The following is a 26,897-nucleotide window of genomic DNA, read 5'->3' as shown; positions in this document are numbered from 1 at the left end:
TGCCTACTGCGTGGGCCCAGGAGTCTGGATTCTGGGCTGGGCGATCCTGCGCGCCCTGTCAGGGCCAAACGCCAGGCAGAACAGTCCCTCGAATAATTCGCCTCCATGAAGTCTGCCGCTAACTCCCGGGCTGCTCCTCCACGGGGCCCTCTTTTGGAGGTGCAGTGGCGAATCTGGCAGCTGCCCGGGCACCCCGTAGTCCAGCCCGGCAGATTTCAGGGGCCCACAAGAGTTGGTGCCCCCTCTGCGGCCTGTCCCTGTCCAGCGCGCTCAGGCGGGGCGGCGGCGACTCCGCTCGGGACTGATACTGCGTTGAATTTGACTTTTTGCGTCGGGCCCGGCGTAAACTCGCATCTCCGGGGACCGCAGGGATTATTTACAGGGGGCCCGCCAACCAAACACAACAGTCTAATTTAACCTTTCCAAGTCCCCATAAATTTTTACAAGTGAGAGCCACGGCGAGGCAAACGAATCTGCTAGTTGTTCCCAACTTCCCACCAGCCTGTGTGGCTTCTGAAACAATAACTCCTTATGAAATATCATAAATATAGATTTAAATACAGTAGAGCGAGAATGCGATTTGGCTGCTTTTTTATGACTTCAATTATTGTCTAATTTTATGTGAGGGGCTCCGCTGGCCGCGCTCGCACGCGGGGCCCGCGCCGGGCTGATGGCGTGATTAATTGTGATATAAAATAGTCCGCTTAAGAAGGGGGTGTCTGGTGGTGGCGCTGGGAGGGGAGGGCGCACGGAGGCAAGGCCAGATTTGATCTTTTAATCTTCGTTGGCCACAATTAAAACAAACCCGATCGTGGAGCGTCGCGATCCCTTTGCATAAAAACATATGGCTTTTGCTATAAAAATTATGACTGCAAAACACCGGGCCATTAATAGCGTGCGGAGTGATTTACGCGTTATTGTTCTGCTGGGCGGGCACGTGACGCGCGCGGCCAATGGGGGCGCGGGCGCCGGCAACTTATTAGGTGACTGTACTTCCCCCCCTGGTGCCACCAAGTTGTTACATGAAATCTGCAGTTTCATAATTTCCTCGGGTCGGGCCGGCCGGCCGGGCGCGGGGCACAGCGATGGCCACCACCGGGGCCCTGGGCAACTACTACGTGGACTCGTTCTTGCTGGGCGCCGACGCCGCGGACGAGCTGGGCGCGGGCCGCTATGCGCCGGGGGCCCTGGGCCAGCCCCCCCGGCAGGCCGCGGCGCTGGCCGAGCACCCCGACTTCAGCCCGTGCAGCTTCCAGTCCAAGGCGGCGGTGTTCGGCGCCTCGTGGAACCCGGTGCACGCGGCGGGCGCCAACGCGGTGCCCGCGGCCGTGTATCACCACCATCACCACCCCTACGTGCACCCCCAGGCGCCCGTGGCGGCGGCCGCGCCGGACGGCAGGTACATGCGCTCCTGGCTGGAGCCCACGCCCGGCGCGCTCTCCTTCGCGGGCTTGCCCTCCAGCCGGCCTTATGGCATTAAACCTGAACCGCTGTCGGCCAGAAGGGGTGACTGTCCCACGCTTGACACTCACACTTTGTCCCTGACTGACTATGCTTGTGGTTCTCCTCCAGTTGATAGAGAAAAACAGCCCAGCGAAGGCGCCTTCTCCGAAAACAATGCTGAGAATGAGAGCGGCGGAGACAAGCCCCCCATCGATCCCAGTAAGTGTCTCCTCCCTCCAGACCGGCCACCGCCTCCACGCCGGCCACCGGGATCTGCCGGCCCAGCACGTTTCTCTCGAGCCTGCCTTCGCCCGCGCCGGGAGCCTCCTGAGCAGGGTCCAGGAGCCAGAAGTTGCTGTTTGTTTGGGACACCTCGGAGAGGGCCCCAAGTCCAGAGAGCAGGGACAAGCCGGCCCGCCGGGCTCCAGGGGGAGGGGAAGCGGCTGTTGCCGAGAGTGGGAGAGAGAGAGGGAGAGAGGGGAGGGGCGGGGCGGGCTCTGCGGGCCGAGCCAAGACCAGCCGCCCCTCTCCTTGGCTGCCCGGGGCCGGGACAGAGATACTTTGGGCCGTTCTTCGAAAGCAGCGTGGCTGAGAGAGTCTTTTGTGCAGCTCGATTGTCCACGAGCGGCGGCAGCAGCGACAGCCGGGCAGCTTGACCCGGGAGGCTGCGGGACCGGCCGATGCCCTCCACTTCTTCCCTTCAGCCAGTGGTGGCGTAAATCCTGCCCAAGATGAGGCTGCAGGCAGCCGGACCGTGGGAGCCCCCGTGCCAGATTATTTCAATAAACTGGAGAAGCCATCGACGCCTTTGGGGTCCTGGGGCACCTTGCGGGCCTGCTAGGCTATCAGCCTCCCAGGGAGGTCAAATGAGGAGTAGGGAGAATAGACGAGAGGTGGGGAAGGGAAGAAACAGTCAGTGAGCGGGAGAAAAGAAATACCAGTCTTGCCACAGGAGCACAGGGCAGCATGGTTTCCCCCGAGTGGCAACAAGCTCTGCTTCCCACGTCCACTCTGGACACAAAATGCGGAGCTGGGAGGAAAGAAAGGAGGAGAGAGGAGAAAGGGGGGGTGAGCCGAGGTTTTACTGCGCGCAATTGTAAGTGACGGTCCCTGCGTCTGTCTGCCAGGGTTCCATTGTGTCCAGAGCTGGGCTGCCTTTCCCGAGCGATTCAGCCGCATCCTGCACTTTGGCCGAAGACCCCAGGAGGTTCCCCGGCTCCCAGAGCCGGGTGGCGGCTGCTGCTTCTAAATTCCTGTCTCTATTCCCCCCGCATAGGCAACCCGGCTGCCAACTGGCTCCACGCACGCTCTACACGGAAGAAGCGCTGCCCCTATACGAAACACCAAACGCTGGAACTAGAGAAAGAGTTTCTGTTCAACATGTACCTCACCCGGGACCGCAGGTACGAGGTGGCCCGACTGCTCAACCTCACCGAGAGGCAGGTCAAGATCTGGTTCCAGAACCGCAGGATGAAAATGAAGAAAATCAACAAGGACCGAGCAAAAGACGAGTGATGCTTCAGGAGTTCGTTTAGAAAAGGGAGAAGGAGCTAGAGAAAGAGCAAGGACTGCCCATTTCCTTCTCCCATCCCCACCCCACCCTAGCCTCCACCACCCAGCACAAAGCGGCTCTAACCTCCAGGCCTCATCTCCCCCTGGCAAACCCTGCTCAGGCTGCCTCTTTGGCCTGCCGCTTTGATGGAGGAGGTATTGTAAGCTTTCCATTTTCTTAAAATGAATAAAGGGGGCATTAGCGCTGATGGTTGTGTGTGCTAGCTTGTATATATTTAAAAAAAAAAATCTACCTGTCCTGACTTAAAACAAACAAACAAAAAAAAAACTACCTTTTTATAATGCACAACTGTTGATGGTGGGCTGTATAGTTTTTAGTCTGTGTAGTTAATTTAATTTGCTCTTTGTGCAGCAGAGCGATCTGCCCAGATACTTGAACACTGTGTTTTATTGTGGTAATTATGTTTTGTGACTCAAACTTCTGTGCTGGGTGACGCACCCGTTGTGATTGTGAAAGCTAGGATTCAATTTGAACTCAGGTTGTTTATGAGGGAGAAAAACAGTCGCATAGAGTATAGCTCTGTAGTGGAATATGTCTTCTGTATAACTAGGCTGTTAACCTTTGGTTGTAAACTAGCTGTAAGGATTTCCCAGTGAAATTTAAAAAAAAAAAAATTGAAAAGAAAGGGTTCTCCGGGATGCATAGGATCATGGTTTTTCTCCACGTTTGAAATGTGGGCATTTTAGTCTTTCCATGCTTTATAGGTCTATCTTGTTCGTTGTATATATAATTCACATGTTAAAGAAAAAGTAATCAAACGAGCTTGAATACTGGTTTTGCACCAGAAAAACAGTGAGGAAATTCGGAGCTATACACATGTGCAGAAGGTTACTACCTATGGTTTACGTTTAATTTTAATCGGGGAAAATGAATGCTTATTGTAACGGAGTTAATTTTATTGATAATAAATTATACACTATGAAACTGCCATTGGGCTACTGTAGATTTGTATCCTTGATGAATCTGGGGTTTCCATCGGGCTGAACATACACTGTATATTTTGCAATAGTTACCTCAAGGCCTACTGACCAAATTGTGTTGAGATATTTAACTTTTTGCCAAATAAAATATATTGATTCTTTTCTATCTTTTGCGGGTCAGCTTTTTGCACCTTCTTCTCTGGGGTGGGGGAACCTGGGTAGTCTCTGGGTGGGGGCCCCAGTGAAGTGGAGGAGGACAGAGCCTCAATTTTGCCATTGGCGGGCTTTTAGGAGCCAGGACCTGTGGCAACCAGTCCCAGGCTGGCCTCAGCACATCCAAGCAGGCCAGCTGCCTGCGAGGACAAGGGGCGGTGAGGCCTGACTCCCTGCTTTGTGTCCATTTGTAGGACCGCTGCCTCCTCCGGGCTGGCGGGGAGGCCCTGGGGAGTTGGGCTGGAGTCGCCGGTAGCACAGGCCAGTAGCAATGAGAGGTCATTCTTTCATTCGGCGCCCCGCAATTTTCCAAATCCAGATTCATGGGGACTCCAGGCACCTTCCCTGGCGGCGGGTGGGAGGTAGAGGGAGGGCGAGGGACCCAGAGAGTTGGGGGCTTGCCTCCTGAGGAGTTCCCCGGGAAGGGAAACGGGAGGCCGACAACCACAACGGACAACCACAACGTGGCCTCAGGCAGACACTTGGGGACTCTCAGGGGACGAAGGCTGCTCCCCACACCCCCTGTGTCCCGTCAGGTAGGCCCAGGGGAATCTGAGTCTGGCACAGCGCAAGCCTCGCCAGCACAGGTCCTCGCAGAGGCAGGGCCAGGCAACCGAGGAGCCCCAAGCGCCATAAAAGAATATGAGGGCTGTTACCGTTTATGGGGTGTAAAGGACTGCGGGGGAACACCACAACTTCGGAGGCCCAAGCGCCTTCTAGATGGGGCTGGAGTTCAGCCTCATCTCCTCTGCCTTTTCTTTTCTCGCCCTCCCCACCCCAAACCCACCCCCTGGTCTTCTGCAAAGCTATCTGCGTTCCCGACGAGACGCCTAAAACGGGAACCAGGGCGCCAGGGGAATGGGGCGACCCCCTAGACCCCCACCCCCACCCCGTCGCCAAGTTGGGACGCCCTCTGTTGTTGCAGACAGAAGGAACTTCAAAGAATGGGCAGTAAGAGTGTGCCATAAAGGCCGGGTCTGCGAACTGTCTGGAATTCGGTCCTTAATGAGTTTACAACTGTCCAGCCCCAATTAAGATTTTCCACCAAAGCCCTTTCATTTGTTTGCCCTGTCTGCTGCCGATAAAGCGGCTGCGGAAACAGCTCTTTTATGGGCACTGCCCTCTGGCAGCGTAGATTCCGGGCTTCGCGCAGACCCCCACCGCCCCGCCGGACCGCCCCGGCCCTGGCGGGGCTCTGCCGCGGGGAGCCTGCGGGCGGCTCGCGAAGTTCAGGCCGGCCCGGGCGCTGCAGTGCCGCGGCGTGGCCAGCAGATGGCAGTGTGGCTCCACGGAAGAGGCGCCCGCGCCGCCATCTCCCGCCGCCGGCGCCCGGGGAAGCTCCTAAGATGTCGACCTGACACGAGCGGTTCTGGAACGGGAGCCCGAGGTTTGCGTGCCCGGCGGTCTTTTGCTTTCGGTGCTGCTCATGTTGGGTGGGAAATCTCGCTGGGAAGCTGGCAAGAGCCGGGGGCCCTGCCCGCTGCCGGCCGCCTCTCGTCCGTGCCCCGGGCACAGCGCGAGCCGGTGCCGCCCGGCGGCCGCAGGGCTGCAGCCCCGGGCGCAGGAGAGGCTGTGGGGCACCTCCCCAGCGCGGGGCAGGCCTGGGGCGGCCAGACGCGCCGAGAACCCGACTGACCAGAAGACAGACACAAATATTAAGGCCTGTAGCCCCCGGACCTGGTGGCCACGGGTGCTGCGGCGGCCCTGGAGGCCCCCGGGGGAGAGCCAGGCGGGCCAGCACCCGCAGGCGAGCGGGGACCCCGGGATGCTGCCGTCTCGAATACGTGACAGTACGATTCGACGACCGAAAACGGCATGGAAAGGCTTCTCGGTAACTGTCTCGTGTGGGTCTGGCGGCCGAGTTGCCTGGATGGGGAATTCCTGGGGACCAGGCTGGAACTGACTTGGTTATTCTAAAATAAATATTCAATTTAAAGTAATTATAATGACATCTTAGCTCCGGGATAGGAGGTCACGTCGTGAAAACCGCCCTCGCTTTCTCTGGCCGCCGGATTTCGTGGGCGGTGGGAGGACTGCAGCCGCTCCGGGGGCTGCTGCTCAGGAGCATGGAGGGGACCCCAAACCTGGCCCAGCCTATTCCTAACCCTGGATGGCGAACACGCCCCCAAAACTTCCAGGCGCGCCCCTAGTCCCACTGTGAGGAAGATCAACCCCGACGCAGAATGGTTTCCGAGGGGGGAACGAAAAAAGCAAGCGAGCTGCCCTTTGAAGCACCCCGGGAGCGCTGTGAACACGCCACGCGGTGCAGTTATTTGAGTCGTAACAGTCTCCACCAAGCCCACAAAATGTTTACAACCTGCATCTTCACTCTGCACATGCTGTAAAACTGGGAGCTGGATTTTGGCTGACATCTCTCCCGGGCGTTCCTCTCTCCGCCTGCTCCTCATTCCCTTTTTCGCAGTTGATACACACACGCGCGTTCGCACACACACACACACACACACACACACACACACACACTGGCATTACAGACACACGCCTCCATTATATTTCCTTATATAATACACACTATTTCACGACATCTGATTGTAAGAAGGGTTTTATAGCTTCCCCCAGAGCCGCCTCTGGCTGTGTATCCAAACCGCAGACAGAAAGCTCGATTTGTGTAACTACGAATAAATGGCGAAGGAGCAGACCGGTGGTGAGCGCTGCTTCCCACCGACCACGGAGGCCCCAGGTAGGTGCAGGCCCACCAGGACCTCCGAGGGCTCAGGGACCACCAGGAGGGGCCTCTGTTGCCCTTGGCCGACTGGCAGTTGGAAGGCGGCTGGCCCCCAAGCAGCCTGGGAACGGCTTCTGTATGAGCAGCGCGGACAAGTCGTGCGCCCGCCGGCCTCCTTTGCACTCGTCGGGGAGGACTCTGTCCCCGCTCCTCCACCCAGGACTGCTCGTAGGACAGAGACCCAAAAGCAAGCCGAGCACCGGTGCGGGTGGAAACGTTGAGAAAATGGCCAAACCGGAGACTGCCCCGCAGTCTCCAATCGGCGCCCTAGAACTGGGTTGACTTCTTAGTGGGGCGTATGTAAGCCTTGAGGACTGTTTGGGAACAAGGAGCAAGGGGAGCGCTTTGCTGGGTAGGGAGGCACCCTGCGCCAGGAGAGCGCAGAGGTGTCTTTCCAAGAGCTCCGGGATTAGAATCCCGCCTCCACACGCCTGCGCCAGGCCGAGCAGCAACGAGTTTTTTGGTGAAGATTATCATCTATAACCCAGTGCATTTGTGTTTTTTTTCAGCCAAGTAAGTAAAAAATCAGTGGTCTAAGACAATGCCGTAAAAGAGGCCTTACTGAAATCCTGGCATTGCCTGGCCTTTTCGTTTTCAAATCCTGCCACAGACGCAGGAGGGAAGAGATGAATAAGCCCAGAATCGAAAGGCGGGTTTGGGCACCCGCGGGACTCAGCCCGGTGGGCCGCCTTGGGCCCAGAAAGGTCGCGGCCTCACCGGCCGTATCTGAATCTCCTTGGCCCAGGCCGAGGGGGCAGCGCGTTTTGCCAGCACCGTTTGGACCCATGCCGGGCAACCCTCGGCCAGGATCAGCCTGTGGCGCGGGCTCCGGCTGCTCTCGGCCAGAGCTGCGCTCCTTTTCATCCCGCCGTCTGGTCGCTCGCTCAGGGCAGGGTCTACTTTCATCGTCATCGCTGTCCGCTGCTCCAGCCGCCCAAGTCTAGACAGACGGCGGCAGCAGCCACCACGGTCTTTCTCCTTGCATCTTGCTCTGTGTCACCCGAGGAACAATTTATTGGTCTAAAGCTGTGTAATTCTGCCTCTTTGATCTCCTAGCTTTTTCCTTGTTTGCTTCTTCTTTCTCTAACATTCTTAGGTTCTCATTTTCTGCCAGAAGCCTGGTTCTGGGAATATTTGGTTTTTCCCTTGCCTTCCCGTCTCACCCCCTCCATTCTGCCAGCACAGACACACTGTCAGCCTGATGCCCCATAAAGGACATTCGGGGTATTGATCCCCTGTGGCCTCCGGACCCCCAGGATGTACCACCAGGCGCCCACCTGCCCCTGACAGCACCCCCCATTCCCCACCTTTGCCTGTGGGCTGTCCACCAGGCGGGAGATGGGGCTCCGTTGCATCCGGGTCTGAACACTGCCGGTGCCTTTTGTGCTCTGGGGACCCCCTAAGAGGGTGCCTTGAACGGGCAGCCTGGACCCTCTGAAAATGATGGGAAGTGCTTTGTACACAAGGAACCAAACTCTATAATTTGGAGGAGAATTTCCGGGGCAATTCCATTGTGAGGTCGGGTTTATGGTGTGCAATCGAGCTGAGCAGTAAAAGGCATACTGACCTGGTGGCTGGGCCGGGAGCTCGGCCGGGCAGTTTATGAGGCGTTTAGGGGAAGGGTTCGCCCCATCACCTTCCACTGAGCAGTGTGCGGCAGGGGCTCCCACTGGGCCAACCCTGCTCAAGGGTTGGGGGATTGGAAAGGTGAGCTTCGCGAGTTGGGGGCCTTCATGAGAGGAAAGACCAGGTGAGCGCCAGGCTTCAAGAGCAGGAAAGCATCTGTGAGCTTGGAAAGGTGAAGCTGCCAGGATTGGGTGCCCTTTTGCAAGGGGCTCCCCTATTCGTTTTTGGGGAATCTCCAAAAGAAATGGAGACCTATGGTAAGCTTCAGGATCTAGGTGCCTGTGCACCCCCCACACATACACACACTTGCTCTTCCCCAAACTGGTTCTAAAGCGTGTTTTGCTCCTGGGCACTTAGGCCCCTGATGAACTGGCAGAAGCCCAGGGGTGGCCCCGTGAAAACTACCAGAAACCTCACCAGCTGGCAGTACTTGGAAAGCTGTAGACTTGAGGTTCTTACAAACTGGGGGAGATAGAGTTGGTTCCCTTTGCACCAGGGGAAATCAAAGGTTGCAGGGAGGACAAAAGAGTATGTTGTAGCCCTTTCTCCGGCTACCAGAGCCCGGTGAGGTGCCCAGGAGCCGACACACAGGACCTTCAGGGGCCAGCGGTGTCAGGGAGCCGGAGGGGAAGCCACGTTAATAAATCTGTTGGCAAATGAGGCTCATTAATAGATAAATATTTCACTGCTTCCTTTAGGGTGGATAAACAGTGCGCCGCAGATTAAGGAAAGGAAGCTGGGAGACTTTGACTTTATTCGAACCACATGGTTCCAGTTTGCGGTGGCGTTTCTCCCTGCAGCTGGGAGCAACCCTACGCCTGCCCCCATCTGGATCGGAGTCTAACTGGGCCTCGGGCCCACTGGACCTGGGAGGGAAGACACGGACCTTGACCACAGGAACACCCTGGGGCGGGGGAGGATGCGGGGTGTAGCGATCCCCCTTCAGTTGGGTCACTGGACAGGGGAGGGTTAAGGAGGTCCCTCGGGCTTGGTCCAGGGTTCAGTAACAGGCCAAAGGGGGCTGCGCCGGCCCGGGCCCCGCGTCGCGTCTGCAGGCCAGAGCCCGGGTTCGCCGCGGGCTGCATGTTCCCGCGGAGCCTTGGGGTCCTTGTCCCGCAGGGCGCGCCAGGCCGCCCCGGTGCTGGCAGATTCGTTGGTCACATATTTGAGCCTCTTCCCCTTCCATTCTAGGCAGCTGCGGGCCCCGCGGAGCGAGACCACCTGTGAGGGCTGCTGAGATTGGCGGAGGCGGTCATGTGGGCGGTCACGTGCTGCGGCGAGCTCCGTCCAAAAGAAAATGGGGTTTGGTGTAAATCTGGGGGTGTAATGTTATCATATATCACGCTACCTCGTAAAACCGACACTGAAAGCTGCCGGACAACAAATCACAGGTCAAAATTATGAGTTCTTCGTATTATGTGAACGCGCTTTTTAGCAAATATACGGCGGGGGCTTCTCTGTTCCAAAATGCCGAGCCGACTTCTTGCTCCTTTGCGCCCAACTCGCAGAGAAGCGGCTACGGGGCGGGCGCCGGCGCCTTCGCTTCGACCGTGCCGGGCTTGTACAATGTCAACAGCCCCCTTTATCAGAGCCCCTTCGCGTCTGGCTACGGCCTGGGCGCCGACGCCTACAGCAACCTGCCCTGCGCTTCCTACGACCAAAACATCCCCGGGCTCTGCAGTGACCTCGCCAAAGGCGCCTGCGACAAGGCGGACGAGGGCGCGCTGCACGGCCCGGCCGAGGCCAATTTCCGCATCTATCCCTGGATGCGGTCTTCAGGTAGGCGCAGCCGCTAGGCGGGCGGGGCGGCGGGCGGGCCGGGGCCAGGGCGCGCGGGCCGGGGGAGCCCCGAGCGCGGAGCCAGGCGACTGCGAGCCAGCGGCCCCGTGACTCCTGGCGGCGCAGCCTTTCTGGTTTTAATTAGAGCCGAGGCGCCATAGCGTGGAGAGCCCTTAGCATTGTATGTAAATGAGACTCATAAAACTTTTTATGGCCCAATTAATGGGTTCCATCCTCGTAAATTTATTTAACTCCGTTTGCCTTGGAATTTTAACATTAAGTTTGTTCGCTGTTCTCTTCTCGCTCGCTCGCCGCCCCTCTCCTTCTCCTGCTCCTTCGCTCTCAGCCTGGCTTTTCTTTCTCCAAAGCTGGGAGAGTCAAACCCTTCTGGGCCCCTCACACGCCCCCCGTGCAGGAACCTTTTAAAAGGGGGGGGGTGGGGGCTGCGAGCGGCGAGAGAGGCCCCAGCGCCTCAGGAAGGGCCGGGAGTGGGGGAGTGGGCTGCTGGGAGAGGAAGGCGCCCCTGGAGTGGGGATCACTGTGGGCTCCTCCACTTGCCTGGCGAGGCGGGGGAGCAGCCGGCTAGCCAAGCGCAGCGTTTCCCACTTGCCCACACTCTATATTTACAAGTTCCCTTTGTCAGGAGGACCAGGACATTGTGGGAGCCTAGCCGGCTGGAAAGGGCGGTTGTAAAGTTGGGATTCCGAGCCTTCCCTCCTCACAGAGCTGCCTGTGTGTCTGGCACGGTCGTTGGGGACTTCCTCGAACGCCCCCACTGCTCCCCCAGCTCAGTTCGGGGGGCTCAGGGCGCATGGGGCGGGGGGATGCAAGCCCCGGGCAGGGTGGGGAGGAAGGTGCGGCCCTGAGACGGCGGCCTGGCTAATGCACTGTCCTGTCTGTGCCCCTGTCCGCTTGTCTATTCCCGTGCCCGTGTGTCCGCTTGTCCGCCCCCAGGGCCCGACAGGAAGCGGGGCCGCCAGACCTACACGCGCTACCAGACGCTGGAGCTGGAGAAGGAGTTCCACTTCAACCGCTACCTGACGCGGCGCCGCCGCATCGAGATCGCCCACGCGCTCTGCCTCACCGAGCGCCAGATCAAGATCTGGTTCCAGAACCGCCGCATGAAGTGGAAGAAAGAACATAAGGACGAGGGTCCGGCCGCCGCCACGGCCCCCGAGGGCTCAGTGCCCGCCGTGGCCGCCACCCCCGCGGCGGCCCCCGCGGACAAGGCGGACGACGAAGACGAGGAGGAAGACGAGGAGGAGGACGAGGAAGAGGAGGAATAAGGGCCCCCGGCCGGGCCTGGCTGCACTAGACAGTCGGGAAAGCGTCTGTAGAGACTCACTGATTTTTATTTGCAAAAATGGAAAACAATAAAATGTAAAAAAATAAAACCCAGTCCCCAACCCGCACCCCATCTGCCCCCCGTTATCCACTCCAGCTCCCAACTTTTCTGGACTGAGCAGCCGCCTAGACTGGGTCCCCTTGGGGAGCCCTCTGTTTCCAAGGACCCCTAAAAGACACCCCCAAGCCCCAGGCCGGCCTGCTCTGCCTGGCACGGCAAAAATACTACCTAGCACAGGCCTCGGCAAGAGGCACCCCCAAACTACCTATGGGCCCAGCCCCAGCGGGCCTCCACTCCCAGGAAGCCCAGATGTGTCCCAGCACTGGCAGATACCCAGCACCTCCCTGTACCCACAAGGACCTGACTCTCAGTACTACCTACTCCTCCCAAACTACCTATTTTGCGCTCACTGGCTCGCCTGCTACCTAGTGCCCACCCCTCCCCAGTCAGGCCCCTGGAAAGACTTCCTGCCAGCCTTTGGAGTCTCTGAGAAGGCACTGGGGTCCAGGGGCCAGGGCATTGGCTTCTATTTAAATTGAAAAATAATATATTTATTCCAAAGCATTCTAAGTGCTGCAACCTAGAATCCTTCCTTCTCTGGCCTGGGCACCCCAAGTTCAGGCCCATCACACCCCATTTCTGGAGGGGAGCATTCTGAAGCTAGCTGCAGATCTCTGGGTTAGTTTCTCTTAGGACTGCAGAAATGCTCCCAGCTTCTCTGCCCCCTCGCCTGCCCGGTGTCCTACTGTCCAGCCATGTTGAATATGTACACCCTGAATTTTCCTACAATAGCAGATATTGTATATTTGAACAAGATTTTTTTTTTTGTCATTTATATAGTCTTGGAATTCATTTGTAAGGCATTGTCTTGACTTGGGAAGGATGTATTGATGGGGTTACTTTGTGGCATGGTGTGTTGTCTTGAGCTAATTCTGTAGTGGGTAGGGAGGACATTGGCCCTCCCCAATGCCCTTCATCTCCTGTGTTGTCCTCTGTGCCCCTGATCCCCTCCACTCTAGCCTGGGTTTCCCAGATATGGAAGATAATGCTTCCCATCTTGCCCAGCTAACCATGTTTTATGTAACAGAAAAATAAAGATGCTTGGTGATAAAAGAAATGTGGACTGCTTTATGGGGGGGGGGCTGAGGAAGAGAGGGTAAACATGGCTGGATAATGAGCCCTGACTATTCCTTGTGTTTGAAGGGGCTTGGGGGGGGGCAGCAAGATTTGAGGGACAAATAGGGTCCAGGTGTAGGGTGTCCATTTATTGGTGTATAACACATTCAATTCCTTTTTTGTGTTAATTTTTTACATGTGGGTTTGTATAAATACATGTACCTATTTTTTTGTGTTTTTATGAGTTCAGAATTGTGTGTATTTTTGTGTCCATAATTGAGCGAATGCTTTTTCCGTTTGTCCGTAATTGTATATGTGCATTTCTGTGCGTGCAGAATTTTGTCTGCTTTTTGCGTGTGTGCACAAACATCATCTAGTGAACCTCCCGGAAAATCTCCATAAATTCCATGAACAAATCCCAAATCTGTCCTTTCCTCAAAAGGCTGTGGACTGGGTTTGGGAAGGGGTATTACCCCGCGAGGGATCCCAAATTCTCCAAGCGCCTTGAACCCAACCCCAGGCTAGGAGGTGGGATTCAGGGCTACAGACACAACCCCACCCCCACCCCAGGACTCAGCTCTGCTATTGGGGGGTTACTAGAAGGGGAAGGGGCTGCAGATCCCCCGCTGGGAAGCCTTGGGGGGGCATTTGGGTGGGGGGAAACAAGAGGGGCTGGGGAAGTGCTGGGGGCGCTAGGGACGGCACAGAACAACTTGGGCATCTGCGGGGGCGCAGACCGTGACTCCAGTCTCCTGCCTGGGCCGGGCCGCTTCTGATTGCTCTTTAAATAAAACCCGGCCCAACTGGGTCTGAAAAACCTGCAGCCCCAAGTCGGGGCGGCCTCGGTGGTAAGATGGCGCCGGTGTAAGAGCTGCCTCCTCTTAGTGATGGGGAAAGGGTCATAAATCCGTTGTTGTTTATGAAAATTTACAACTTTGCAATACAACTTTATGAGTTGTTCGGCCCTTCCATTGGCCGCTGTCGGTCATGTGGATGGGAACCGTGAACATGAACTTTTTTATAATTTCCCTTGCGAGAATAGAGCCGCATTCTTTTGCTCCGCTCCGTCCTGCTTGCTTCGGAGCTCAGCCTTCCAGCCGGCTCGGCTGCGCTTTGTCCGGCGATGGCGAGCGAGGCGAGGGCCCGGCCCGGCCCGGCTCGGCCGCTCCTGCTGGAGGTGGGGCGCGCCCAGTTCCCGGCGCCGCCGCGGCCGCTTTGCAACTCGCAACCTGGCTAATTTCCTGCGTCCTCTGGCACCAGGAAGGAGGTCGATTCGTCTCTCCGGGCTGCTCAAGCGACAGCTGTCAGAGGGGCAGGAGCTTCTGGGAGCCGCCATCTGAAGGTAAGACATGTGGGGAGACACACGCAAAGGTGGTGAGATGGCAGGCGGCGCCGGTGGTGGGAGAGGGCACCCAGGGCGGCTTTGGAGAGGGGCGAGGGGCAAACTCGCCCTCACCCGCATTCCCCGGTTCCCACTCGCCCCCCCAACACACACCACCGCCCCCAACTCCCCCCTCCCCCTCGTCGCCTCCCCTTCTCCCGTCCCTGGCTAACCAAGGCTGTAAGTGCCCACCTCCCTTCGGTGGCACAGCACCCTGACAAGGGGCAGGAGCACTGAAGTCTTCTCGCTCCCATCCCCAGCGACCTCCGGGAACCCAAAAGGTAGTGGCCCTGCACACTGCGTTCCCCACTAGCATTTCAGTTTGGATTTCTTTTCTTTCCTTTTTTTTAAAATTCATGACCCAATTGATTCGATTGAATTCTTCAACAATAGGAAGCAATTCCTGACCTGGGAAGGTGTGGAGAGGTGAGGCAAAGTGAGTTCATGGACAGGCGTTTTGTTGACAGCAACACAACACCTTCCAGTCGGTAGGAATTGATTTCGGGACGAATAGGTGGAATGAAGGAAAACCCCAAAACTTACTAATTCAGCCAGTCTCCTGATGCTTGCCTGCTTCCCTTCCCGCGGTTTTCCGAGGAGAGAGGTTTCTGAAGCGACGGGAGAGGGAACGCAGGGGTGCAATTCTGTTTTGGAAGAGAGGTTGGGTTAATTGACTGGGTGTTGCTTGGCGGAAAGTTTCGGTGCAGACAACGTTGTGGTGTTGCTGCGAGTGGCGGGGCCCCGCAGCTGAGGTTGGCGGAAGGACGCAAAACAAGTCTGGGCGGTAGGGGGACCCACCCGCACCTACCCTGGCCAGCGGGCTGGCGACCGTGCGCCCCGCCTCGCGTGAGCCCAAAGGACTGTGGAGGCGTCCGGAAGGAGGCGCGGAGGGTGCCTCGAGCATTGGTTTTAAGTGACAGGGTGGCACCGACTGTGGCTTGGCCTCGGTGAGCCTCGGCCAGATTTGCCCCGGGAGCTTTCTGGGCTCGCAACCAGAAAGGATCCTGAGGTTCTGGGCTCGAGTTCTTTTGATTTGCTTTTTGTTTTTTTGGTGATTGTTGTTTTCCCATCTTAAAATTCTATCTTGGTACACAATAGGTCAAAAGAAGGGACTGTGCGCGACTGCGATGCCCACCAGCGCCGTGGGTGCGCTCCAGACGGTTAAAGCTGCGCATTTGCATGGCAGGGCCGCGGGCTGCTTGACTGCGGCTGCCTCGGGCAGATTATTTATTGCGACCGCGCTGGGCGCTCGCTGCTGCCACGCTGTGGCCGTCGCCGGGACCAGCGCCAGTCACAGCCCCGCGTCGTGCTGCCTGGCGCGATTGCTGCGCGGGCCCCTCAGAGATTCCCCAGCAGGCGGAGGAGCGGGGGGCGAGGGAGGACCCGAGGGGCGGCCTCCCACGGCCTGACGGGCCGGGATCCACTCTCACCTTGGCCAGCTCTGACAGGAGCTGGACGCCCGACTACATTCGAGCCCTCCTCCCGCCCCCCCACAACCCCAGCACCATGGAGACTGGTTGGTTCCACAGGCCGCCTGGCACGTCATGGCTGCTTCTGTCCAAACTGCGCGCCCCAAGGCGCCCAGGGGGGCGCACGCTGGTTCGGCAACGCGACCGCTTTGGGATTTTGAAATCGGAGAGACCACTTGTAGTCCTGAGGCCTGCAGGCCTGCCTAGCCCTGAGGAGGATTGGTTAAAGCAAGGAAGGCGGGCTTTGGCTCCAGGCAAGGGCCTGTGACAGGCAGAGGCCGCACCTGTGTATCATGGGCTCTGGCCTGGCCTAGAGATCCCAGCGGAGGAGGTGGCCTTCAAGGTGCCCCACAGACACTAGCAGGCCACCCTCCAGACTGGCAGAAGTCGAGGAGCTCAGTGGGCAGCCCAGGGAATGAGCAGACTGTGGGGTCCTGCTCACCATCCTGACCCCTTGAAGAGTAACTGAAAGGTAAGTGAAATTTTTGTGTGGTTTTGACTGAGAAGAGAGGGAGCTCTGGTGACCATTCTCACCATCCCAAGACAGGCTCCCTCCAGTGAGTGCAGTGGGCTCTATTCTTGCCTGAGTGTCTCTCTCTCTCTCTCTCATTCATATATATATATGTATACACACACATATACACACACACATACACACGTGAAATAAATTGAGCAGCTGCCAACATGATATGTACCAGCCTTGGCTAACACATAGAGATTTCAATTTAATATATTTTTCCCTCTTAGTGCCTATAGAAGCTATAAATATAATGCCTTTTTGGCTCTTAGGTGAGAAATCAAATTTTCTCGTTGGCTGGGACAATTATTAGATCGAGAATCCAGGTCAAACCATAACAAATAATAATAGGAGTAGTAAACTGCCACCAGCTCCAACACTGTGTGGAACCTGGAGGGATGAAACAGAAATTATAAATGTAAACATTTATCAACATCTCCAAATGGTGGTTTTCATCTTACGTAATCAGGACTTGCTTGAAATCACTGTCATCTGATGGGCTTGTTAAGAAACAATAACTCAAACCAAATTTTCTTCTATCGTAACTTTTAGGAAACATTTCTTTAAAAAAATGTTTTTATTTGTGAGTTTTCATTTTTACCTATCAGTCCCCTTTCCTGAAGAAATGCAAGAGAAATGTTAAATTCTACCTTCTCCTGCCAGGCCCTCCTTTATCTATGCAAAGGAGAAACTTTCCGGCTTGGGTTGATTTGGGCATAGGCAGCGGCTTCTGGGCAATCCCTGTCTAGTGGGTGGCAGCCGCGGTCAAGGGGTGCCTCCTTGGCTCTGGAGAGGCCCGCGTTAGGCCAGCCCTTTTCCAAATTTTTCCCTTTGGGGAAATGAAGGCAGGGAGGAAATGGGAATGTAAGGAGATTAAGGATGTCGCTGCCTGGTTTCTAAGGAGGCATTGCCACCCCCAAATCCTAAACCCCGTCAGCCTGCATTTGTCTGTTTCACAGATATTATAAATACCCTCCAGAAATTCAACCAAATTGTCTAAGTAGTTTTTCTTCACCCTTCTCAGGACTGAGAATTTTAAAGCTAATTCATGGGGTTTTACAAGCCCAACAAAGACAGCCATAAAAATGCTATTGGAAAGAAATCACACTACAAAATGAGGTTGGTCCATGTGCTGTTAAAGTCAACTATCTGGAAGGTACACCCCTCTGGCGAGAGCAGCCCAGGACAGGCTTTTCATGTCCTGCCTGGGGAAGGTCAGGCCTGGGACTACAGTAAAGGCAATTCAGATGATTTCTGGAAAGGGTGAGGCAACTGTTTCCGATTCTGGAGCGACTGCAGGCGGCAGACTCCGGAGCAGTCCCAGGAAGGGCAGGAAAGAGGGCACACAGCAGGATGGTGCTGGCAAGGGGCACCCCAGAAAATGACTACATCAATTATTCCCAGGCCTTGGACCCCCGACACCGAGGTGCCCGCTGTGCGGGCTGGGCCAGGAGCCCTGGGTCACCCAAGGTTTTGAAATGAGGGCAGATTCCACATCTGGATCTGTCTCAGCTCTGAGTTGGTCCCGGTGGCAGAGGGGGAGTACTGAGGTGCTGGGTGAAGAGTGTGGGTACCACGGCTGGTTTCCCAGCTCAGTCTCACAGGCACGCCACTGTAGGTCCCTTTCTTGTGGAAACCAGTGGTTTCTGGCCTCGGTTCCTGGGTTCAAAGGAGGGACGCAGGGAGGGGGGGCGCACAGCGGGTGGAGGTGCCTGGTGAGGCCAGGCAGCCGAAGGTCTTTGAGGGGGGAGCCCAAGAGGGCTCAGAGGAGACTGTTCTCGGTGGGAAGGGGAGGGGGAGGCGGGGAAGAGACTGCGTTTGGCCGCACCCCGGTCAGCTCGAGGTGAGCCTTCCGCTGTCGGCGGCGTGGGCCAGGCCCCTGGCGAGAGTGGGGACGGAGAGCAGGCGGGGATCCTCCGAACCTTGGGCGCGGAAGTGAGGCGCAGGGCGCGAAAGGCCTGGTCTCTCGGACCCCCTTCTCCGGCTCGGAACCCGCACCCACGGGTAGGGGGGCGCAGGGGGAGGGGCAAACTCAGGGCCCAGCTGGGAGGGCCGGCGGGCAGGGAGCAAAGCCATCCTTGTCACCGCCCCTCCAGCAGCGGGGCTGTCAGGTTTCCTGTTTGGAGAGGAAAACCCAGCAAAATCCAACACGGCAAAAAGGGGAGGAGGAAGGAGCGGGCCTGGCGAGGCCCGAGCGGCGGCCCGGGCTCCGATGCCCCTCGCCTGACCTGATCCGCGCGCCCGGGTCCGGGCCGTGCCCGCCGCTGGCGTCGGGAGCAGAGCCGGGCCGGCCGACTGTGCGCGCCCATTAATCTGCCGGGCGGGCGGCGGGCGGGCGGGCTGGGGGCTGTTTGTAACTTTGCTGCCTCGGTCGCCGCGGTCCCCGGGGAGCGGGCTCCGGCGCTCGCTCCCATTGGCCGCCGCCGCGTCAGCTGGTGCGATTTGCTGCTGTCGCTTTTGGCGTTCGGCCATCCAGAAACAAACCAGTTCGATGACTACTAATAGTTATAGCCAGATGTACTAATACACAACAAATCACAGTCCTGCAGAGGGGCGCGCAAATGAGTTCCTATTTTGTGAATCCCACTTTCCCCGGGAGCCTGCCCAGCGGCCAGGACTCCTTCTTGGGACAGCTGCCCCTCTACCCGGCCGGCTATGACGCGCTGAGGCCCTTCCCGGCCTCGTACGGGGCGTCGAGCCTCCCGGACAAGACGTACACCTCACCTTGTTTCTACCAACAGTCCAACTCGGTTCTGGCCTGCAACCGGGCGTCCTACGAGTACGGGGCCTCGTGTTTCTATTCTGATAAGGACCTCAGTGGCGCCTCGCCCTCGGGCAGTGGCAAGCAGAGGGGCCCCGGGGACTACCTGCACTTTTCTCCCGAGCAGCAGTACAAACCCGACAGCAGCAGCGTGCCGGGCAAAGCCCTCCATGACGAAGGCACCGACCGGAAGTACACGAGTCCTGTTTACCCCTGGATGCAGCGGATGAACTCCTGCGCGGGTAAGGCATTTCCCTGCAGCCCCCCCAGGAGAGTGAAGGGAGAGGGGAAGGAGGCAGGGCAAGAAGGAAGGAAGCAGAAGGAGAGAGAGCAGGTAGAAGCAGAGCGAGGAAGGAAGGAGGACAGAATGAACAAAGTTTCTTGGGCTTGAAGAAAAGAGATGAAAAAGGAAAGGCCAGCCCATTCCCAGTGGAGCAATCAGGCTGTGGCAGAGAAAGTAAGTCAGTAGTGTCCACGTAAGGTGACACCTTAGGGGAGGGTGGGGGGCTCCCTGCCACATTAGGGAGCTCCTTGACAGAGACAACCAGGAGAGAGAGTGAGGCTGGATGGGAGGGAGGGAGGGCTTGCTCACCCAGCGCCCTGCTCAGATCCCCAAGCCTGAGTGGACTTCTGCACCCATCACTGATAACTCCCCATTCGCCCCCAGCCCTCTCTCCTTCCTGCCCTCTAGAAATCCACAAAGATAGAGACCTGCATCTGGCCTCTTCCAGTGTCTCCCCAAAGCTTTGGAGGGCCACATTCCCAGCCTCAGGATTTTTCTATCCCTCCTCCCAACCCTCCTCCCCCTTCCACTCAACTGCTCACTCACAGCTAACTTCTGCCTCTCTCTGAGGCCCTGCCTGAGTCTCACACACCCAACTGGAAGAGAGCCCCCCACCCATGGGCCCCTCTGGCACCAGAACAGATAGTCCAACACAGTCCTACATTCCCAGAAACACCAGATGGCCCCAAACTTCAACTCTGTCCCTGGTTTCCAAAAACTCCACAGGGACTCCTTGGAGTAGGACAGTGCCTAATGCGGATTTTTAAACTTAGAGCGTCTTTGCTTTAAAATCCACTTTTCCCTCCAAGGGAGCTCTGTTTTTCTCAGAAGAGCCATCCATATAATTTGGGGGAATTTGCAAAGATTTGCGAGGGCTGATCACTTAAATTGTCCCCAAAGCGTGATGAGTCCTGGAATGGCTGGTCACAGTAGCATCTTCATGGAGATCCGTGTGTGAATTCAGAGTGTCTGACCTACACACCGGGTTCCACACCTACCCACTCCCAGAAACACGCACCACAATCACACAAAAATACGGGGAGGGTATCCTGCATTCAGAATGCTCATTCCCTTATTTTGCTGGTAATGATTTTCTTACGGAGCAGGTTTTTCAAAAACAAAAACTGCCCCCTCCCAGGTCGTTTGAGGTGGAAAATGTCTCGCTTGGTATGAAATAATCTCCCATCCAGCCGACTTCTGCCCCAGACATAGGTGGGAGAGGCTGGAGAGAAGGTGGGTGGGTTCCAGCCCCGAGGCCCGGGGTGCTGGGCGCGCGGGGCTGACTGGCTCGTCCGGAACTCTGGCTTACCGGCGCCCGGCCACTTCTGCCCGCAGGTGCTGTGTACGGGAGTCACGGGCGCCGGGGCCGCCAGACCTACACGCGCTACCAGACGCTGGAGCTGGAGAAGGAGTTCCACTTCAACCGCTACCTGACGCGGCGCCGCCGCATCGAGATCGCCAACGCGCTCTGCCTCACCGAGCGCCAGATCAAGATCTGGTTCCAGAACCGCCGCATGAAGTGGAAAAAGGAAAATAAACTCATCAATTCCACACAGCCCAGCGGGGAAGACGCTGAGGCCAAGGCGGGCGAGTAGACGCCTGGGCAGGAACCAGGCCAGCGCGGCAACAACCTCCCTCGGCTTTGCCCCTTTGCCTTCGCCTGCTCCCCAACTTTTCTCTCCGCCTGCTCCCAGCCAGGGGCTTACGCAGCTTCAGGGGAACCCAGAGCTTTGCAAACGCCTAAGCATTTTATTCCTTACAAAACAAACAAACAAACAACAAAGCCACACAGCCAATCCCGGCAGTGGAGCGGGGCGCTTTGCACACACAGTCCGGGTCTCCAAGGCTGCCCAAGCCGGCTCCGGATCCCAGGGAGCGCCCCGAGTTCGTCCCCGGCTCTTGTGCTAGCGCCTCTGCACGCCCCTGAGCTCGGGACGCGGGGTTGCTGGCGAGGAAAGAACCCCGGACCGAGCCCCGTTTGGTGTCTGGGCGTTTCCGCCTCGACCCCTGGCCACTAAACCCCTCGGAGGGCACCACCGAATCGACTCAGACCACTGCAAAGGGGAGGCCTAAGGGCTGGGGCTCCAGCCCTGCGGTGGCCTCTCAGGCCGCCCCCATACAGGAAGAAGCTCGAAGAACAAAGGGGCTCCCCGAGAGAGAGCCTAGTCTTTCGGCCCGGCGCACAACCGTCCGTGGAAGAGGAGAAGCCTCAGTCGAGCTGAGCCAACGTGGGTGTGGGTGGAACTTTACAGCCCCAGGAACGACTGGGCTCCTGAAGGCTCCGGACCCCGGGGTACAGCTCCCGCCTCTGAAATTAACGGCTCTGCCACCACAGCAGCTTTCAGGACCTAAGGAGGAGGCCCAGGGTCACGGGAGCGGCAAGGGTCCGGGCTTACAAGCGTGCCAGGGGCGAGTGCTACGCCAGTCCCCCCCAGGGGCGGCCCCCTTGTCTTTCAGCTGTATTTGTGCTTTACTTTGGTCGTTCAGAACCCAGGAAAATAACTACGGATGTCGTAGGCACTGCCAAGAAATGTTTCCACTTGCGCCCTCATTCTACTCCAGGAGGTTTCAGCAAGACCCCAATAACGCGGCCCACGGATCCCCAGACCTCAAGCAGCTTCTGTGGTTGCGGGGAGCCTGAACCCCCTCACTGGGCTCGCCAAGAACTCTGAGAACTGGGGGCCGACTGACTCGAGGAAAGGAATCCAGAGGTGAAGATTCTCCAAGCTGGATGCTTAAAAGTAAATCAAATAGCAAACTAATGACACGAAAACCTTATTTACACGAAGGAAAAATCGACTCTGGCTATCAAAGTGTATGGAATTTGACCTCGCCTAGGAGAAACACTACACAAAAGCTATCTTTAATAGACGCCTGTCATTTAAGAGCGGCAGGGACACTGTCCCTCATGCGCTCGCAAAAACAGAGCCGTAATTGTAGCTGCTGCTGCGGGCAGGATTTATTTCTCCAATTGGCTAAATGGCCTCCCCCCTTCCCCGAAGGTGATATCTGTATTTTCAAATATCAGAGCTGGCGTCAGGATGGGCAGAACCGACCCCAATCGCAACACAAAAATAAGAGGGGCTGCACAGCGGGGAAATAAAGTTGTTGTAAATAAAATCCAAGTCACCATCTCCCCCCCGGTCTTCTGCATCCTCGCCCGGCGCGCGATCGGCAGCTGACGGCCTCACAATTGGTACATCCTAATGGAACTGCGAGGGAAATGCAATAATTTTGCCATAATGGGCTGTAACCTCAATTCGACCCCGGCCCTTGCAGCCCAGGGTCGGAAGCGGAGCGATGCGCTCTGCCTCCAGCGGGTGGCGCTCGAGTCCGACTGAACGGCGGCGGCGGACGGCGGGCACGCGCCCGAGGCGCGCGCTCCACCCCTCTCGCCTCCACCCAACTCCCCCATTAGTGCACGAGTTTACCTCTAGAGGTCATCAGGCAGGATTTACGACTGGACAACAAAAGCACGTGATTCGAAGTCGTACCCCATATTTGGGTGCCTACGTAGGAGGGAACCAAGTACATGTCCCAGTCATTTCCATAATTCATCATAAATTGTGCAAGGGTGCTATAGACGCACAAACGACCGCGAGCCACAAATCAAGCACACATATCAAAAAACAAATGAGCTCTTATTTTGTAAACTCATTTTGCGGTCGCTATCCAAATGGCCCGGACTACCAGTTGCATAATTATGGAGATCATAGTTCCGTGAGCGAGCAATTCAGGGACTCGGCGAGCATGCACTCCGGCAGGTACGGCTACGGCTACAATGGCATGGATCTCAGCGTCGGCCGCTCGGGTTCCGGCCACTTTGGCTCCGGGGAGCGCGCCCGCAGCTACGCGGCCGGCGCCAGCGCGGCGCCCGCCGAGCCCAGGTACAGCCAGCCGGCCACGTCCACGCACTCGCCTCCGCCCGACCCGCTGCCCTGCTCCGCTGTGGCCCCCTCGCCCGGCAGCGACAGCCACCACGGCGGGAAAAACTCCCTGGGCAACTCCAGCGGCGCCTCGGCCAACGCCAGCAGCACCCACATCAGCAGCAGAGAGGGGGTTGGCACGGCGTCCGGAGCCGAGGAAGACGCCCCCGCCAGCAGCGAGCAGGCGAGCGCGCAGAGCGAGCCGAGCCCGGCGCCGCCCGCCCAGCCCCAGATCTACCCCTGGATGCGCAAGCTGCACATAAGTCATGGTAAAGCCAGCCTTTTTCTCACTCCACGCGGCCAGGGGGACGCGGCTTTCGGTCCCTTCTCTCTTTCACCGCCTGCTCTCCCCGTCTCTCTCCCGGTCTTGCCTCTCCCAGCCCCGTGGAGCCTCTCCCCGCCGCTCGCTCGCCTTCCCCCGCCTGCCTCCTCCTCTTCTCTGCAGCACCCCGTGCTCGCACATGGAGGGAGGGGGACAGCCGCTGGCCAGGCAAGTTTAGGCGTGGAAAGAGGGGGGAAAGGAAAAAAAATACCCACATCGAACCCCAGCGCCTGGGAGCGCGCTCCCGGGTCAGGCCCGCAGAGCAGGGCGCAGAGAGGTAGAGGATGGCAGTGGAGGCCGTGAATCGGGCTTGTCAGGGCGGATAATTTATGAGGAGGGCTGCGCTGGGGAAACAGCGTTACTAATTAGAGTCCCCCCGAAAAGGGGCTTGGGGGGAATGATCCAGGCGAGAGCTGGCCGAGTTCTGAAGTTGGGGGCAGGAGGGAGAGCAGGGGAGGGAAGGGAAGCAAGAGAAAGCAGGAGCCCCGAGCCTGCAGCCTGGAACTGGAGGCGGCTCGAGGGACTGGAACTTTAGGGGAGGCTGACCTGGAGGCCACTTGGGCGCTCAGGAAAGGGCCTTACTTAGGGAGGTTTCCGAGCGGTGGGCAGCCTGGGAGAGCTGCTGCGTCCCTGGCACGGGGCGCTAGGGGCAGGAGCAGAGGGCAGGAGAGGGGAGAGGGAAAACCCAGCGATCCTCCGGACGGGCTCCAGCCTCAGCTGGGCCGATTGTTTCCAGAGTCCAAATCGTATTGTTTTCTCTCTAGAAAGGAAGAGGGAAGGAAATTCGGGAGGGGTGGCGGGCGAGGAGGGAGGACTTGTTGAGTTTCTCTCCCCTATTCCCTGCTCCGGACTCTGGCTCATCCAGCTGGCGAACTTTGGTAGCCAGGGGCTGAGGAGTTGGTGGCTAAACCGCTTTTTCTGTTGCAGACAACATAGGCGGCCCGGAAGGCAAAAGGGCCCGGACGGCCTACACTCGCTACCAGACCTTGGAACTGGAGAAGGAGTTCCACTTCAACCGCTACCTGACCCGCCGAAGACGGATTGAAATAGCACATGCTCTTTGCCTCTCCGAGAGACAAATTAAAATCTGGTTCCAAAACCGGAGAATGAAGTGGAAAAAAGATAATAAGCTGAAAAGCATGAGCATGGCGGCGGCGGGAGGGGCCTTCCGCCCCTGAGTATTTGAGCGTTTAAAGTACTGAGCAGTATTAGCGGATCCCGCGTAGTGTCAGTACTAAGGTGACTTTCTGAAACTCCCCTGTGTTCCTTCTGTGAAGAAGCTCTGTTCTCGTTGCCCTAATTCATCTTTTAATCATGAGCCTGTTTATTGCCATTATAGCGCCTGTATAAGTAGATCTGCTTTCTGTTCATCTCTTTGTCCTGAATGGCTTTGTCTTGAAAAAAAAAAAAATAGATGTTTTAACTTATTTATATGAAGCAAGCTGTGTTACTTGAAGTAACTATAACAAAAAAGAAAAGAGAAAAAAACACACAAAAAAGTCCCCCTTCGACCTCGTTTAGTGCCAATGTTGTGTGTTGCACTCCAGTTGTTTAACTGTGCATGTGAGTGGAAGTGTTCCTGTCTCAATAGCTCCAAGCTGTTAAAGATATTTTTATTCACACTACCTATATTCCTTGTGTAACTAATGCTGTTGTAGAGGTGACTTGATGAGACACAACTTAACTTGTTTGACGTGTAGTGACTAGTGACTCTGTGACGAAAACTGTGACTCTGAGCGGTGTGTCCCTGCGTGCCTTTGTAGGACCCTTTGCACGAACTCTGGAAGTGGCTCTTATAAGCGCAGCTTCAGTGATGTATGTTTTTGTGAACAAAGTTACAAATATTGTCCAAGTCTGGCTGTTTAAGCAAACTGTGATCAGCTTTTTTTTTTTTTTTTTTTGTATTTGTTTTTAAGGAAAAAAATACTGACTGGAAACAAAAAAATAAACTTTCTATTGTAAGTTCTCTTGGTCTGGTTTGTGCCAAAGAGCGAGCGCCCCTTCCTGCTCTTCTGTCTGTCGAGTCCTGGAAGGTTGTGTGTCTGAGGCTACCTGAGCAGCCTCCCAATGCAAGGAGACCTCAGACCAACGACCTCGGCCTCTATAACTCTGACCCATCAGAAAGTTCAGGACAAAAGGTAGAAAAGCTGTAGGTGGTTCCAAAGCCTGAGTCCAACTTGCCCATCTCTGAGGAACCAACTTAAGTTGCTGGGTACAAAAAAAAGGAAGAGAGAGAAAGGAGAAAATACCCAAGGCTTTGTTAGCGGCCCTGAGGGCCCACACATATGCTACCTCTTTCCTGAGGCCATTCTAGGCCTCCACTTGCTGAAAAGCCTGGGGTGCCAGTTGTGGCCCCCAAGCCCTCTGTCCCTAACCCACCCAGGCACCCCTTCCCTCCTCACCCTGAACCCAGTTGGCTTCTTTTTCTACAATTAATTAGCTACAAATGGAAGGTACTTACCCCATCCTAGCTTGATTGGGAAACTCCTCAGAGCGGCTAAGCGCAACTAGAGATTTGCACATTTACCGACTGCTTACACTGATGCCGTCTTTCCTTTTAAAAGTTATAAAACAGTAAACTTTATAAGCCCCAGTTCCGGCTATATGACATTTGGGTGCCAAATGAATAGGGTTTTGTCTATGAATTAGATCGTAAAATCATCCATAGCACAGACAGATCGGCTCACTGGCTATAAAACGTCACGTGGGGCCATTAAAGTAAGTTTTATGGTTTTGGGGAGTTGACATCCAACATTATATACCACATAACATATAATCTCACTGACGCTGGACTCCATTTGACTCTTTTGCAGGCTACGTGTGCCGCCTGGTCATTCAAATTGTCAATTTTAGGTCCAGAAGTGTCCAAACCACAAGTTCTCAAAACTCTGAAAAATGGCTCCCTTCGAGTTAAGGTAAGCTCCTGAGCACTTTTGAGTTTATTTGTACTCTGAAAACTTTTTTCCTCGAGATCCCTTCTCTCTCTCTCTGTCTCTCTCTCTCTGTCTCTCTCTCTCTTTCTCTTTCTCACTTTGAGGTTGCCTCTGAATTCAAAAGGGAGAGCAAACTTTTCCCCTGCCCAAATTAGCAGCGCCAGGAGCCAGCTTTGCGGAGACACTGGGGTGAAAAGCGCCAGTGGCCGCGCCGCATCCCCAGGCCTAACTTTAATTGCTGCCCAACCGCGGATGTTAATGACTTCCGCTGCTTTCGCCGGCTTGCAAAAAGATGATTTTTGTGCGCGAATGGGCCTGTGTGTGGAGACTTGGCAGAGCCGCCCCCCCCATTCGGGAGCTGGCCGCTCTCAGCTCTTGGGGGTCCGGGAGCCCTAGGGTGGGGGCTGGGAGACAGTGGGGCGCCGGTCGCGGGGCGCGGGGGCCGCGTTGCGCGCTTGGAAGTGCTTGAGAGTTTGAAAGAAAGGCCTGGGCAGGGCCGAGGCGGACTCTGGCGGGATTCCTTGTGGGGCTGTCGCAATATGTCTTC

General features: G+C 56.6%; 4 protein-coding genes across 4 annotated transcripts; all 4 read left to right on the top strand.

The window, feature by feature from the left end:
* The first annotated feature begins 730 nt into the window (after positions 1 to 730).
* Positions 731 to 4,102, top strand: HOXA9 (homeobox A9). The gene is made up of 2 exons (XM_037509634.2): positions 731 to 1,662; positions 2,720 to 4,102. Exons 1-2 carry the CDS (start codon positions 1,086 to 1,088, stop codon positions 2,956 to 2,958), a joined length of 816 nt encoding a protein of 271 aa, XP_037365531.1. The 5' UTR covers positions 731 to 1,085; the 3' UTR covers positions 2,959 to 4,102.
* Positions 4,103 to 5,485: 1,383 nt separating this feature from the next.
* On the top strand, positions 5,486 to 11,676 carry HOXA7 (homeobox A7). Its single transcript, XM_037509609.1, has 3 exons — positions 5,486 to 5,536; positions 9,710 to 10,297; positions 11,252 to 11,676. The coding sequence occupies exons 2-3, from the start codon at positions 9,919 to 9,921 to the stop codon at positions 11,581 to 11,583; spliced, it is 711 nt and encodes a 236-aa protein (XP_037365506.1). The 5' UTR covers positions 5,486 to 5,536; positions 9,710 to 9,918; the 3' UTR covers positions 11,584 to 11,676.
* Positions 11,677 to 18,482: 6,806 nt separating this feature from the next.
* On the top strand, positions 18,483 to 20,765 carry HOXA6 (homeobox A6). The gene is made up of 2 exons (XM_037509619.2): positions 18,483 to 19,128; positions 20,505 to 20,765. Exons 1-2 carry the CDS (start codon positions 18,687 to 18,689, stop codon positions 20,762 to 20,764), a joined length of 702 nt encoding a protein of 233 aa, XP_037365516.1. The 5' UTR covers positions 18,483 to 18,686; the 3' UTR covers position 20,765.
* A 1,704-nt stretch (positions 20,766 to 22,469) lies between these two features.
* HOXA5 (homeobox A5) lies at positions 22,470 to 26,224 on the top strand. Its single transcript, XM_037509586.2, has 2 exons — positions 22,470 to 23,364; positions 24,345 to 26,224. The coding sequence occupies exons 1-2, from the start codon at positions 22,470 to 22,472 to the stop codon at positions 24,593 to 24,595; spliced, it is 1,146 nt and encodes a 381-aa protein (XP_037365483.1). The 3' UTR covers positions 24,596 to 26,224.
* Positions 26,225 to 26,897: the final 673 nt, after the last annotated feature.

Source organism: Talpa occidentalis, unplaced genomic scaffold (genome assembly GCF_014898055.3).
Source record: "Talpa occidentalis isolate TD23 unplaced genomic scaffold, MPIMG_talOcc4v2.1, whole genome shotgun sequence".
Classification (NCBI taxonomy): Eukaryota; Metazoa; Chordata; class Mammalia; order Eulipotyphla; family Talpidae; genus Talpa; species Talpa occidentalis.
Note: the sequence above shows the minus strand (reverse complement) of the source record. Positions and strands in the feature narration are given on the sequence as shown.

Coding starts and splice junctions, on each gene's coding strand:
- HOXA9 (XM_037509634.2), top strand. CDS start 1,086: ATGGCCACCACCGGGGCCCTGGGCAACTACTACGTGGACTCGTTCTTG. Junction 1,663..2,719: donor CAAGCCCCCCATCGATCCCA/GTAAGTGTCTCC, acceptor CCCCCCGCATAG/GCAACCCGGCTGCCAACTGG.
- HOXA7 (XM_037509609.1), top strand. CDS start 9,919: ATGAGTTCTTCGTATTATGTGAACGCGCTTTTTAGCAAATATACGGCG. Junction 10,298..11,251: donor TCCCTGGATGCGGTCTTCAG/GTAGGCGCAGCC, acceptor GTCCGCCCCCAG/GGCCCGACAGGAAGCGGGGC.
- HOXA6 (XM_037509619.2), top strand. CDS start 18,687: ATGAGTTCCTATTTTGTGAATCCCACTTTCCCCGGGAGCCTGCCCAGC. Junction 19,129..20,504: donor GCGGATGAACTCCTGCGCGG/GTAAGGCATTTC, acceptor TTCTGCCCGCAG/GTGCTGTGTACGGGAGTCAC.
- HOXA5 (XM_037509586.2), top strand. CDS start 22,470: ATGCGCTCTGCCTCCAGCGGGTGGCGCTCGAGTCCGACTGAACGGCGG. Junction 23,365..24,344: donor CAAGCTGCACATAAGTCATG/GTAAAGCCAGCC, acceptor TTTCTGTTGCAG/ACAACATAGGCGGCCCGGAA.